Source organism: Bubalus kerabau, chromosome 2, assembly GCF_029407905.1.
Source record: "Bubalus kerabau isolate K-KA32 ecotype Philippines breed swamp buffalo chromosome 2, PCC_UOA_SB_1v2, whole genome shotgun sequence".
NCBI classification, from domain to species: Eukaryota; Metazoa; Chordata; class Mammalia; order Artiodactyla; family Bovidae; genus Bubalus; species Bubalus kerabau.
Window position 1 is genome coordinate 155,088,373 of NC_073625.1, and position 13,773 is coordinate 155,102,145.

At 48.1% G+C, this 13,773-nt stretch overlaps 1 protein-coding gene and 1 long non-coding RNA gene across 3 annotated transcripts in view; one reads left to right on the forward strand and one right to left on the reverse strand.

Annotated features, from left to right (window-relative positions):
- Positions 1-7,798: 7,798 nt before the first annotated feature.
- Positions 7,799-12,373, reverse strand: LOC129644951 (uncharacterized). 2 transcript variants are annotated; one of them, XR_008711076.1, is made up of 3 exons: positions 12,138-12,373; positions 10,920-11,131; positions 7,799-8,282 (listed from the first exon to the last, which is right to left on the reverse strand). It is a non-coding gene; the product is annotated as an uncharacterized LOC129644951 (long non-coding RNA). The 2 variants fall into 2 exon arrangements; XR_008711075.1 differs by having other exon boundaries at positions 12,044-12,373.
- Positions 12,374-12,656: 283 nt separating this feature from the next.
- The window catches only part of RARRES1 (retinoic acid receptor responder 1), a 41,906-nt gene continuing 40,789 nt past the window's right edge, over positions 12,657-13,773 (forward strand). Inside the window, exon 1 of the mRNA XM_055569233.1 lies at positions 12,657-12,983. Coding sequence (XP_055425208.1) covers positions 12,711-12,983 — 273 coding nt within the window. The 5' untranslated portion in view covers positions 12,657-12,710. The remainder of the gene's footprint in view (positions 12,984-13,773) is intronic.

Consider the following 13,773-nt stretch of genomic DNA (forward strand, 5'->3'; position numbering starts at 1 on the left):
CAGCACAGTCCAAAAAAAAATAATAAAGGTACATTAAAAAAAGAAAAAGGTATCGAACACTTAAAAAAATTAAATCAGTCTTCTGCACTCTGTACAATCTAAGTTCAGAAAGAATATAGGATATGAGATGAATTAGGAAAGCTTTCGCTATAGGCCTGCCATTGAATTTAAATTTCTTTTAACTTTTAAATCCTAATCACAGCATCTGTGTTAAAGGTCATAGCAAGTAATGACTTCTTTGCAGAAATTTATTTCATTAGGGTTTCGGCACCAAGTATAGGAATACGATGTATCAAAAAGTTTTGCTTCCCTGGTGGCTCAGTGGTAAAGAATCCACCTGCCAATGCAGGAGTCAGGGGCTCGATCCCTGTTCCAGGAAGATCCCACATGCCACAAAGCCACTAAGCCTGTGCACCATGGCTGCTGAGTCTGTGCTCTAAAGCCCGAGAACCAGAAGTACTGAGCCCCTGTGCCACAATTACTGAAGTCCATGTGCTCTAGAGCCCGAGCTCTGCAACGAGAGAAGTCCCTGCAGTGAGAAGCCCTTGGACTGCAACAGAGAGTAGCCTCTGCTCAAAGCAGTGAAGACCCAGCACAACCAAAAATAAAAAAAGTTTTGCATGCTCCTAGTATTGTCATAGCCGCAATGCATGAGATAGGCCCCAGTTTTTACGTATCTGTTAAGGGGTGAATTGTGCTCCCCCAAATAGAGGTAATAAGGTAAAGTGACGTCATTGAGATGGGCCCTAGTCCTATATGACTGGTGTCCTTATAAGAAGAGATTAGGACACCGACGTGCACAGAGGGAAGACCACGTGAGGATACCAGGAGAAGACAGCCGCCCACAAACCAAGAAGAGAGGCATCAGAAGAAGCCAATGCTGCCAAACGTTCATCTCAGACGTCTAGCCTTCAGAAGTGGGAGAAAAATTTTTTTGCTATTTCATCCACCCAGCCTGTGGCACTTTGTTAGGGCAGCATAGCAGACCAATAACGTTACCAAAAGACTTGTGATCAAGCTGGGCCACGCCTGGCATTTCTGTTGTGCCAGGCATTCATGCCGTTCCAAATACTTCAGGCTTCCATGGTGGCTCAGATGGTAAAGAATCCACCTGCAGTGGCAGGATTCCTGAGTTTGATCCCTGGGTTGGGAAGATCCCCTGGAGCAGGTGGACATGGCCACCCACTCCAGTATTCTTGCCTGGAGAATCCCCATGGACAGAGGAGCCTGGAGGGCTACAATCCATGGGGTTGCAAAGAGTTGGACACGACTGAGTGACTAAGCAGGCATGCAAATACTTCTAGCTCCCATCTCCTGGGGAACATAATGGTATTGTACCTTCCCACCCTCTGAAGAAGTTAGGCCCAGCCATCGGATGTGCTTTGGCCCATACAAGGTGAGCAGAAGTGAATGTCACTTCCAGCAGGAACTTCAAGAGCCTGAGGACAGTTGTCCTTGCTCTCTTGCCCCCTCAGCCCCATCCAGAAGCCGGCACCCGAGGAAGCAGATATGGTAGCCCACTCCTGGAACCAGTGATATGGGCTGGGCTCCCAGCTAACCAGTAATGGACTTACATAGTGAGAATAACAAATAAACCTTTGCTATTTTAAGCCCTGAGATTACAGCATATTCATTATTGCAGTGAATCCTAGCCTCTCCTGACTGCTACATCAGCTTATTGACCATTTCAAATCTGAGTCATCTCCATTCAATTGTTTTGTTTAATTCAGATGATAGGAATAGCCATTAAATCATTGATTTGGGGGACATTTGGATTTTTTTCATACCTAAAATATGCATGCTAGTAAGAGGGCACTGAGCTTCTTGTAGAAGGTGGGGAGATGTCACTGAGGTTAGTCCCAGGAAAAGACAATTAGCAAGGCTCCCTGCACTGAGTGGGCACAGCTAGAGTACAACCTCCTGTGTTCCAAACTGGCAGTTCCCTCTGATTATCATCTCCTTCCTCCCACACCAGGCATTTTACATAGAAGAGACTGAAGTCAGTCTGGGTGGTGAAGCTGGGACTAGACCTCCTCCCTCCTCCTCTCAGACCATAGCCCTGTGCACTAGACCCTACTTACTAGTCCTGTAAGAATCAAAAGATAAGAATCTCATGCTAGCCAGCAACAGGACCTCCTAATCCTAAAACCTAGTCATAATTCTGTTACCAATGAAAACCATTTCTGAAAAACATCTGTTTCCAAAACAAATATTCATATGACCCAACTTGTATGCTTTTTTCAGCCTAGGTGTACAGAAGTTCTGAAGAACCTCCAAGAACAAATCCCATTTCCAGGCCACCAGGTCTTCCAGCTGTTTGCTTTACTCCAGGTGGCCCTACTGCTGCCCCTTGTTTGCTGGCTCAGGCCTCCCCTTCTGCCTGGACAGCCTGCCCCTTGATGTTCTCCTAACCTGCCAACTCTTCTAAATCCACCACAGATCCAGCCTGTCTTGAATGGTTTCCTACCTTGAAGATTCACAAACTGCTTCATCACATTCCAAAGAACACCAACCTCTGTATGTATACAGATGGTGTAGGAGACTGTCCTGTACGTATTACTCAGGTGATTTACTTCTTAGCACTTTGTTTTATTAGACTCATGCCCTGTAATGAACTCATGGAAAGAATGGTAAGGAGGGAAAGAAAAGCAGAATGTGAGATTTCTAACACACTGTCCTGTTATCTAGACTGCCATGGCTGGGCAAAGGCCTTCCTCCGTGGTATGCAGAGTTGATTTCCCTGATAACATACTCTGTGCAAGTTTGATTGGTAAACATTAGTGCCATAAACGGAGTTTCATAGGTCACTTGCTCCAGGAAAATTATGGTATACAAATATTAACAACTACTGGGGATTTTTTCTTGGAAGAACATAAAATTCCAAGTATTGCTACCAGAAAAAAAAAAAAAACCCAACTTCCAAATCCTTTATTTCACTCTGTAATTAATACAGCATCATGTAAACTTTACAATTTCAAGCTTTATATATTTTTTGCTTGGAACATCAAAGCAGTCACAATTCATAATTTATTTCACATCACAGTTTACAGATCACCAAATAGAATTTTAATTCATTCTCAGAATGGCAGACATCCTGTTTTAAGTGAGTGATTGGAAAACAAAATGCCATGCCAAGGTCACCAGAATATGTATAATTGGTCTACAATGATGCTGTGTTCTTAACTTGAGTGACATGCCAAAAATGACGGCTTACTTTGGAAAACTGCAACATCCAATACATGCAGTACTGACCATGTTCATTTCATTAAAAAAAATCCATCTGTTGTCAATTACATGTCAAACTCTCGTCAAATCTTTGCAAGAGAAGTTTTTTTTCTCAAAGCTATACAATCTAAATTACTTTTAGTTTCATGGTGGATTTTTAAGGAATTGTTTCCTGCCCACAGTTGAGTGGAGCAGAGAGTTTCCTCACAATTCTATTCATCTGCTGAAGCTTGGCAATAACTCCATATCAAGAGTGGTCGAGCAGAGAGGCTGTGCATGCTGCGTGCTTTTGTTAACATCAGTTTTGAGATCTACAGATGATCTGAATACAGGCTTTAGCTTCAGAAGCCACCAGTTTCTGGTTAGTCTAAATGCTACTCACAGTGCCCCAAGGCTTGAGTTCCTCCTGGACCAGAGTTGGCCCATGGGGACCTGAAGTCCACTCAGGCTCACTGAGATGTGGAAAGAAGTGCCCCCGTGACAGAGGTAAGGCTTTAAAACCTTTTCCTGTGTACTCTTTGTAGCCAGAATTAAGTGCCATTTTCAGTAGTGGTGAGAGAGGCAGCCTGCCATTCTCCTCCAAAAACTAAATCTTTTAATACTAAAGACTGATTGGTTCCCTCAGTATTCTTCTCTTAAGATAATCCCAACTTCCGTAACCACAAAGTTGTGTTTTCTGGCCTTAATTAGCTTTGTTGCTGTAAGATAACCCCCTCCAGTCCATCTTGAGTCTCTCTGATTATAGAGCATACAGGATGGTGCTTGGAGAAAGAATGGACCAGACCCAGGGCTGAACCCTTCCCTTGAGCCCTCTAAGGATGCCACCTTGGGCCAGTCACCTCTCTCTGGCCCCCAGTTTATCCCTCTAAATAATGGGGATTGAATGAGATAATTTTGTTACAGAAACCATCCACCACTGTGTTTGAAATACAACTCTCAAAAATGCTACTTTCTTTCCCCAAATCATTACTGTAGTGAAAGTCAGTTGTCTATAACTGTGTGTCTAAAGTGATCATCACCAGCCACTAGTGACTACGCATATTTAAATCAATCAAAATTAAATATCCTTTAAAATTCAGTTCTTCAACTACACTACCCCCATTTCAAGCACTAAATAGTCACCTGTAGCTTGTGGCTACCATACTGGATTGTGTCAACATAGAACATTTTCATCAGAAAATTCTATTGGATAGTGATGGTTTTATTCATTTGGATTTCAAGGCTTCCAAACATCCACATCAGTCTTTACCTAAACTACATCATGGGAAATCTTTCCTTTGGTAACAGGAATAAATGCAAGCCCTTTGTTTCCTATCACATCTCTTTTGGAAGAAAACTAGTCTCCAGTTGTGTATCTCAAAGAACTCAGCCTCACTGGATTCAGGCTAGAAATGCTCTCTCCTTATCCTCAGAGATTCAGAAAACAACTATTAGCTGTTCCACCACAGCCTAGACCTATATCTAGGGTCATGGGCACTGTAGCCTCTGCCTTGTCCTTGAGAGTCTGGTGGGGTGTGGGTACAACATGGAAAGCTCCAACCCTGCTCTTGTTCCCAAAGCAAAATGCCCTCTCTGGGGACTCACTGAAGCCAGTATGAACCTCAGGTAGCTTATGAGCCCCTGTATAGGACCTGGTGAGTCCCCCACGAGTCCCTGGCACCCTCAAGGGAGAAATGAGGAAGCCACAAGTCTAGGACAGCAGATGGAGTGACCCAAGCCTCTGTTCTTTCCACCACCAGCAAAGCGTCTCCCTCCAGGGGTCTCAGGAGAGACACTGTGGACCACCAACACAGCATGGAAAATGTGGAGGTTTGCAGGATGAACCCAAACAGAAGTGAAGAGGTCACTTGGAGCATACAAGATCGAACCCAAAGAACCAGGTGAGCTGAATTTTCTCCACAAGCGTTCCTAGTTCCAGGGCTGCAGATAGGAGCATCTCAGTCACACCTGAATTGAACTGAACTATGATGAAGCAGCTTTCAGTAGCCAAGGATTGATTATCCATATTCTTCCAATTCCACCAGCATTCACTGATACCAGAGAGAAGAATAAAAAAGGAATATAGACTCAATGCCAGTAGCTCCAATAAAAGATGAGGAAAAGGAGGCCAAAAGTAATAGCTAAAATTTGATTTAATGACCCAGCAGTTTTTAGACCCTGCTATTGCTAAAGCTGAAACTCCAGTACTTTGGCCACCTCATGTGAAGAGTTGACTCATTGGAAAAGACTCTGATGCTGGGAGGGATTGGGGGTAGGAGGAGAAGGGGATGACAGAGCATGAGATGGCTGGATGGCATCACTGACTCGATGGACGTGAGTCTGAGTGAACTCCGGGAGTTGGTGATGGACAGGGAGGCCTGGTGTGCTGCGATTCATGGGTTCGCAAAGAGTCGGACACGACTGAGTGACTGATCTGATCTGATCTGATCTCTCTACATCATTTGTGAAAATTTCACAGCTGATTGCATTAGTTTCAAGATTACACCTCAATTTTTAAAGTAAATAATAATCACAATCACAGCCATTACTGTGAAGTGCCTTATGTGTGCGTAGATATTAGTGCCCAGGAGCCTCACTGACAACCCTGTGAGGAAGGTCGTACCCCCAAGGCCTGGGGTCGGGGTGAAACAATTGGCCTCAGCTCACACTGGTGCAGCTGCTCCTCACACCGGGCAGCCTAGCTCCAAGTCTGAGCTCTGAGCCTCTGTGCTGTCTGCAAATGGAATAGAAACGAACCAAAGATGTACAGTTTGAATAAGCCCCTCTTTCCCCAAGCTCCCTTCCACTGTTAGCAGCTTCTGACTGTCCTAGAGACGGTCTGGGCGAATGTCAGGATCCAGAAGGGAGCAGTTGGGGTTTTACATCATGTGTGTGTGTGAGCTAAGTCGCTTCAGTCGTGTGCAATTCTTTGCGACCCCATAGCTCCCCAAAACCTGCCAGGCTCCTCTGTCCATGGGATTTCCTAGGCAAGAATACTGGAGTGGGTTGCCATTTCCTACTCCAGGGGATTTTCCCAACTCAGGGATCCAACCCGTATATTTACATCTCCTGCATTGGCAGGCGGGTTACTTGTGTATAAATTGGGGGTTTTCATCTTCACTGTCCCTGAAGTCAACTTTGCTCCCCAAGCCTCCATGGGGAAGAAAACATTGTCATTAAGGATACTCGAGATACCCCATCTGCCCCAGCAGTGCTCATGGATCCTACTCTGAGCCACAGCCTGGATTCCAGTCTCTATCTTAGGGGTTCCTTCTCTTCCCCAGGGTCTTTCCTCCCTCGCATTCTTCCTGAGCCTGCTCTTCTTAGAGGAGAGCCTGAGGCAGTGCAGCTGACTGCTGTCCAGCCTGGGAACAGTCACTTCTCCTCCCGGCTCAAAGCCTGGCCTAGCCCCCATAGCCGGAGAGGTAGGGAGTTGTTAGGGGAGAGGGTCTCCCTTCACCACCTCGTTTATCCCAGCGTTGGTGGAATCTGCCAATACTGTCTTCTCAGGTCGGAGGGAGGTCGGGTGTTCCCTGGCCCGGCATGAGCAGACCCCCACGGGGCAGCCTTAGAGCTCTTTGGTTCCTGCCAGTAGTACCTGCCTCAGCAATCCATTAGGAATTTTTCAACTGGGACAGCAAAATCATGCTTCAGTTAGCTTAAACAATAAAGTTGACTCACTGCTTCCTGTAACTGAAAGGTCTGGATAGGGCAGGCTTCAGGAAGATCACAAGCCAGCAGGTCAGTGATGTCTCAAGGACCTGGCTTCTTTCTATGCCTCCTCTCTGCCTTCATCCCAACTCCCACTCTCCTGAGGATGGCAAGATGGCGCCAACAGCTTCCGGGGCCATGGCTTCCTCTCAAAGTCACAACAAGAGAGGGAAGAACATGGTGTCTTAGAAGAGCACAAGAGCCCCTCTCCAAGATCCCATCAGCAGCTCTTCATGATTCACTCTCTGTGTGGTCAGGCTGTTCAAGATGGCTGCTCTCCTACTCTCTGTCCATCCCCTGCTTGACCAGTACCTACTTCTCTCACATGACATTATCTAGTCCCCTTAATCACAAGGCCCAATCAATAACTGTCTGCATGCTTGCCCCTTGTCCCAGCCACTTGTTTCCCTGGTAACTGATGAGCCAACTTGATGCTAATTCCCCATGTAAGCGTCAACCTCTTTTTTTTCCTCTTCCCCATAGCAAAGACTACAGCCGTGTCCTGTCTGCCGTATGGTGTAGGGGGTGTCTCTTCAGGACCTTAAGGCTTCAGACTTAGATAAGCTCTGCTGATAACCCCTGATGTCTTGCTCTCTGTATTCAGGCTCTTTCTTCCATCTCATGGCTGGGCAGCTCCAAGGCTTGCAGGCCTGCAGGATGCAGCCCAGCACATGCCCAAATAGGTCCCCAAGTCTATGCCGAAACCCACACATACCCAGGGGTGTGAAGGTGGAGTGAAGCATGTTCAGCAGCACTAGGGAAGGGCAGGGAATGACAAAGATCAGAGCAGCATCACCCAGAGGAAGAGGAGTCCCTGCTGGGAGATCCCAGCCTTTTTTGTCGTTTTGCTTTTCTTAGCTAGAAAAGATGTTTTCCTCCATTTTATTTGATGACATTTTCACAGAAACATGTTAGTATTTACTAATAAGTCAGTAAGAGACTGCTGGTCAAAAGTCAAACTGAAAATTTCATTAACAATCATTTACATACTCCCCATTGTCCTAGGGATCCCAGGGTGGAGAATCTGGACAGTATTCTGGGCTGGATCTGTAGAGAAACAGAGCTCTTCCAGCTTCTGTAACCTCAGATGACAGGTCCTCTGGCTGAATGCCCACCTGACTCCACCTGTTCTCAGGTGTATTCTTGGGGCTTGGATAAAGAACAGGGGGCCTGTGGCTCGTGGAACTGGCTCCTGAGTCCTCATACACACCCTCTACAAGCCAGGAGAGCTGGGGATGGCCATGGCAGTAGGGTCACCTTGCTCTTCTCTGCACATCACAGCCCAGGCCCCTCAGGCTGCTGTAAAGGCACTTCAGCAAGCCTGTGTTTAGCTACCCGCAGGGAAGGCACATCTCAGCTCCTCCTTCCTGGAAGAGGGGAATCAACAGTTAATGCCTCTCAAAGCCCTCCCACTTAGCTCTCTTGCCTCTTACCACTCAAAGGGACAGGAAGGGGCAGGGTAGGTGCCCAGGGCTGCTGAATACCTCGACTTGGACAATGAACAGCTGCCCATCCTGCAGCCTGTTCAATCAGAACTTGGGTCTCCTGGCTCAAGACTCTGCCCCTATTAAAATGGCAAAACCCCTGAAAGAAGCAAGGCAGTGAACTGTGGCAGTCATTTACACCACAGTATGAATTAGCTCTTTGGCTCCTGTCCTGGATAGTCTAATGAGGGGAAACATGACTAGGCCAAAGACAGAAGAGTGTTGAAAGGTGAGGTGCAGAGGGAGGAAGACAAGTGCAAACTGCATGTATAAGCTGAGGTCATGCTTGCTCTGGCTGTGCTGAGTGATATTAATAGAATTGTAATGTCCCTGTAGGAATGGTGATGAAGGAACTGATAGGAAGGGCACTCATACACAGAATTTCATTTATTTACTTAGAATGGGTAATACATGTTAAAAAACACTGCAAAAGATTATATAGTAAAGAGTTTCTCACACCCCTGTCCCCCATCCCATTATTGCTATTTTCTTATAAACTTGTTCAGACATCTTTGCCTGTCTCCACATTTCTGTATATACTCATATCATGGAAACCCACTCCAGTATTCTTGCTTGGAGAATCTCTTGGACAGAGAAGCCTAGCAGGCTACAGTCCATGGGGTCACAAAGAGTTGGACATGACTGAAGTGACTTAGCAAACATGCATGCTTATGTTTATATAGTTTGTTTCTTTTTAAACAAAGAGTAGCATACAATTTGCCCTACCTACACCTTGCTGACTGTTAACATTATACCTTAGAGATCTACACGCCTGGATCTCATTCCTTAATGGTGGTAGAGTATTCCACTAGATGGAGGTACCATAATTATTCAGCCATGGGACTTAGATTTTTCCAGCTTTTACTCTTCTTTCTTAAAATTTGTACTTATGCCTATGGTATGCCAGACATTGTTCTGGGGTGGAGAGCAGAAAATGAGACATTTGTAAAATGAATTTACAACCCACATAAGAGAGAAACATTCTCATACATCTCTGTGTACAGTGTGGATATATCATTTCTATAAGCTATAGAGGTAGGATTGCTGGGTCAGTGGGTACATGAATTGCTAATTTTGATTGACATTACAAATAGCCTGGAAAAATATTATATCAATTTTCCTTCTGAATCTTTTCATAAAATTATATCTAAGTACATATATAATGATTTATACCAATATATTTCTTAAACACAAGCCAAATTCTTGATGATAAAAATGCTCACAATCACCTGAGCAATGATTAAGGAACTAGAAGAAGGAAATAGCAACCCACTCCAAGATTCTTGCCTGGAGAATTCCATGGACAGAGAAGCCTGGAGGGCTACCGTCCTTAGGGTTGCAAAGAGTTGGCCACGATTGAGCTAACACACACACACACAAACATGACATACAGGACATTCTTGGTGGGGGGGGTGGGGAGGTGGGGTGGCCAGTCCCACTGGCTAAGACTTTCCTCCCTGCCTGCAGGACAGTCCTCCCACAACACCAGGGAGGCCAGGGGGGGATCAGACCTGTGACACAAGTTCAGGCCCTTTGGCACACATAGTGCGCCGTTAACATCGCCCGCGCACATGGCATCTGGCAAGAAGGAACAACACACACACAGTGTAGGAACTGAGGGGAAAAAATATTAGTGATTCTTGTGACACATCTTGGCCTGCAAGTGAAAATCGCTCAATTAAAAAATCGCTCAATTATGTCTGACTCCTTGCAACCCTGTGGACTATAGTCCTCCAGGCTCCTCTGTCCATGAGATTCTCCAGGCAAGACTACTGGAGTGGGTAGCCATTCCTTTCTCCAGGAGATCTTCCCAACCTAGGGATCAAACCTGAGTCTCCTGCATTTCAAGCAGATTCTTTACCATCTGAGCCACCAGGGAAGCCCCATTCCTTAGTGTTTAAAGAACTTCTATAAATCAATTAGAAATTCAACAGTCTCACAGATAAATGGACAAAGGACAAACACACAGTTCTCAATCAAGGGAATCTTCTGTTCTAGAAAATCTGTTAATAAAGTGAATACTGTAATTAACTTTTGAAATGTGTGTTCCTGACCAATCTGGCCCGAGTGTAGTTACTACCACTATTATAAACAGCTGACCTTGGAAGAGTTCTCTGTACTCAGGCAGCTATGCTTGTTCCCTTGTGTGACTATTTCTTCTTAGGCAAGAATACTAGAGTAGGTTGCCATTCCCTTCTCCAGGGGATCTTCCCAGTGCAGGGATCAAGCCTGGAGCTGTGTCTGGAGCTGTGACAGCCATTCTATAATCATGGAGCTACAGGTGAGTCTATGGACAAAAAGCCAAACAGCTGAGGAGAGCTGTGCAGAAGGATGGAGAAAGGCTGAATCCTTCAAACCATCCGGGAGACACCCGACTCCACACCACTGCAGAGTCCACAACGATGAGTTTTCCTGCAGTTGAAAGCTGCCCAGCACCCACTGGGGGTGAAGCACTGAAATAAAATTAGGAAAATTTAGTCTTTATAAAACCTGGAAGTGATAACTTCTCAAGAAACCTACCATGATAACCCCTTGGAGAAGATGCTTGGGTTCTAAGAAGATAATTATTTGTGTTAGGATGCCTCTGAAGGCAAGAAACGGAACCTCCAGCTTCAGTGAACATAAGAAATGAGCTCCAGGATCAGCCGATTTGGGTGCTCAACGTCCTCAAGAACCCGGGTTCCTCATCTCTCCTCTGCTCAGCCATTCTTCAGATGGGCTTCATCGAGAGACTGTTGGGAAGATAGGGGAGCACTTACATGGGGCACACCCAGACACAATATACATGCTCTGCCCGTCTTCCCACTGTCCCTCAGACCCGGCGTTCAGTTGTCTTCTCCTTGTCCGCTCCCTCCAGCTGCACCTGCTCGCACTTCTTCACACATGCCAGTGGACTCTTGCCTCGGGGCCTCTGCACTTGCGGTCCCCCCTACCTACAGTGTCCACCTGGCTCCCTCATCTCTCCTTCAGGTCCTTACTTAAATATCACTTTCTCAGTGAGGTCTGCTTTGACTACGCTATTTTAAATTATAACCAACTCCCCATCCTCCTTCAGGTTTACTTTTTCTCCACAGCGTGTAACTGCACGCAACAAAGGGTTCATTCCTTTGCCTCTTGGTCTCCGCCTGCCTAGAAGGTGTGCTCCAGGAGCATGGAGACTTACCAGATTGCCCCCTCCTCACTTCCCTCAGGCCTAGCAGGATGAGTGTTCCACGAATACCTTGGAGAAAAGACGAGCCCGAGACGGACAACATCCAAACGAAGAAGTCGGGGAGGAAAGATGTTTTCAAAGATGTTGTCCCCATGTCGCGCCCCCCCCCGCCCCCCCCCAAGCCTTCCCCCACGCATATCTTATCCAGATTCTTTTTATGTGGGGCTTCAATCAGTAACCAGCAAGCAGAAGGGACTTTCTTCGGCTCCTCGGTGGGGATGGGGTCAGCGAGTGTTGGGGAGGGGCAGACCCCTGAACAAACTAAAGACAGGTGGGAAAAAGGGTGCTGGGAGTGCCTCTAATTCCGAATTCTCCTGGGCTTTCTGTCTGTGGCTTAAGAACAATGGCCATGTCTTCCTTCACTGCCACGTGTCTAAAAAGAGTCGTCAACCCTTGCTGCCTCCACAGAACTAGAGCCCAATCCATGCCTCACTTCGCCGGACTCTGGTTTCCACGCCCATCTGCGCTCCACCACGGTTATCAACGTTTCCAAGTCCAGTGGGGCCTCTAGGTTCTTATCAGCTTACCACCGCAGCCCCCTCTTCAGCCCCAATTCTCTGGGTATCTGGCTCACTTCAAAGTCATTGGGCTCTAAGGACCCCCATCAATGCCAGCGTCACGTCCTGTTCTCCACCCGTTTCCAATTTCTTCTTCTGGGAAATAAGCTCCAAGCCTTGAACAACTTAAGCAGGTTTGCTGTGAAACCCTGAGGGCTTCGAAATCACAGCAACCGCAGCCAGAAACCAGGTCCCCGAGATAGGTTGTGGGCGCGGGGTGGCGCCGACCTGGCCGCGCTCCCTGGAGAGAGATGTCTCCACTGTCCTTGTCCCCCTGCCCGCGCGGCCCCGGCCAGACATCTCCGCCCCGCGCCGCGGAGGCGCCGCCGCGTCCGGGTACCGAGCCGGGGCAGCTGGACCTCGGGCGGAGTGGGGCGGGGCGGAGGGGCCCAGGGGTTGCGGGAAACGCCGAGAGGGACCCAGACGCCCTCCAGCGGGCCGCCCTGGGGGCGGGGGGAGGGGCCCGCCCGGCCTTATTTCCTCAAGCGCCGGCGCCGCCTACCCGAGGCTCGCACCGGTCGAGCGCCGCGCCAACCCGCGTCCATGCAGCTCCGCAGGCAACCGCTTTACGCTCCCCGGCCGGGGGACACGCGCCCTGCGGCCCAGCGGCTCGCGGTACCGCTGCTACTGCTGCTCGCCCTCCAGGGGGCGGCGGCGTCCGGGGGCCCCGAGGACTCCGGGTGGCTCCAGGACGCGGAGCCCTCGAGCCAGCTCCTCTCGCAGGCGGCGCGCGCGGCGCTGCACTTCTTCAACTTCCGCGCCGCCTCGCCCAGCGCCCTTCAGGTGCTGGCGAATGTGCTGGACGGCCGCTCGTGGGTGAGTACCCGAGCAGCAAGGGGGGCGCGCGCGGGGACCGGCCGCCAGCCGCGTGGGCGGTGACTGCCGTATGCGCGCGCCCGTGCTGGGGCTCCGCCGGCGAGAACAGTATGCGCCAGGTGCGGAGACAGCCCGAACAGCTCCCGCGCTTGGAAGGGCCCGTCCGGGCGCAGAGTCCGCGGAAAGCGGACTTGTTCTTTCTGGCATTTACAAGGCCGTAAAGAATTTTCACAGGGTAGCTCCCATACCTGGGAAACAGGTACATGGGGAAACTGAGGAACAGGCCCTAAAGGCCAGGCTTGATCTTTCCACAGTTGGTTGCTATGAGGTGGTCACCGAGTGCACGACCCACCAGTGGCTTGAGCGTCAGTTCTGAACAGGGTTTTTCAAAATCCAAGCCAGTTCCCACGCCGAACCGTGAACGTTCCCTTGTCAAATGCAGGCCGTCTTGCAAGGGTTTAGGATAATATTGCAGTTTACGCGTTGGCCTGGCCAGGAACCTTCTTAATCCTGGCGTCTGCTTTAATCTAAGAGTGAATGACCCAGGGCTGTTGTGTTTGTAAACGGAATGAATGAGAATTTGGCAGCTCGTTGTGTGGTTGCTGATTTCAAGGCTGTAGGTATCATTTTGTGTCCGTGGAGCTACGTTGCTTTTTCAAGTAGAAGATGACTACGAAAGTTACAGAACTACACTGTTTGTCCCCAAAGTAACGATGCACTTTCCAGCAACCCCCAATATTCCACAAAGCCTGTAGACTCATCATTGAAGAAGCTAGAGTTTAATGAAGAG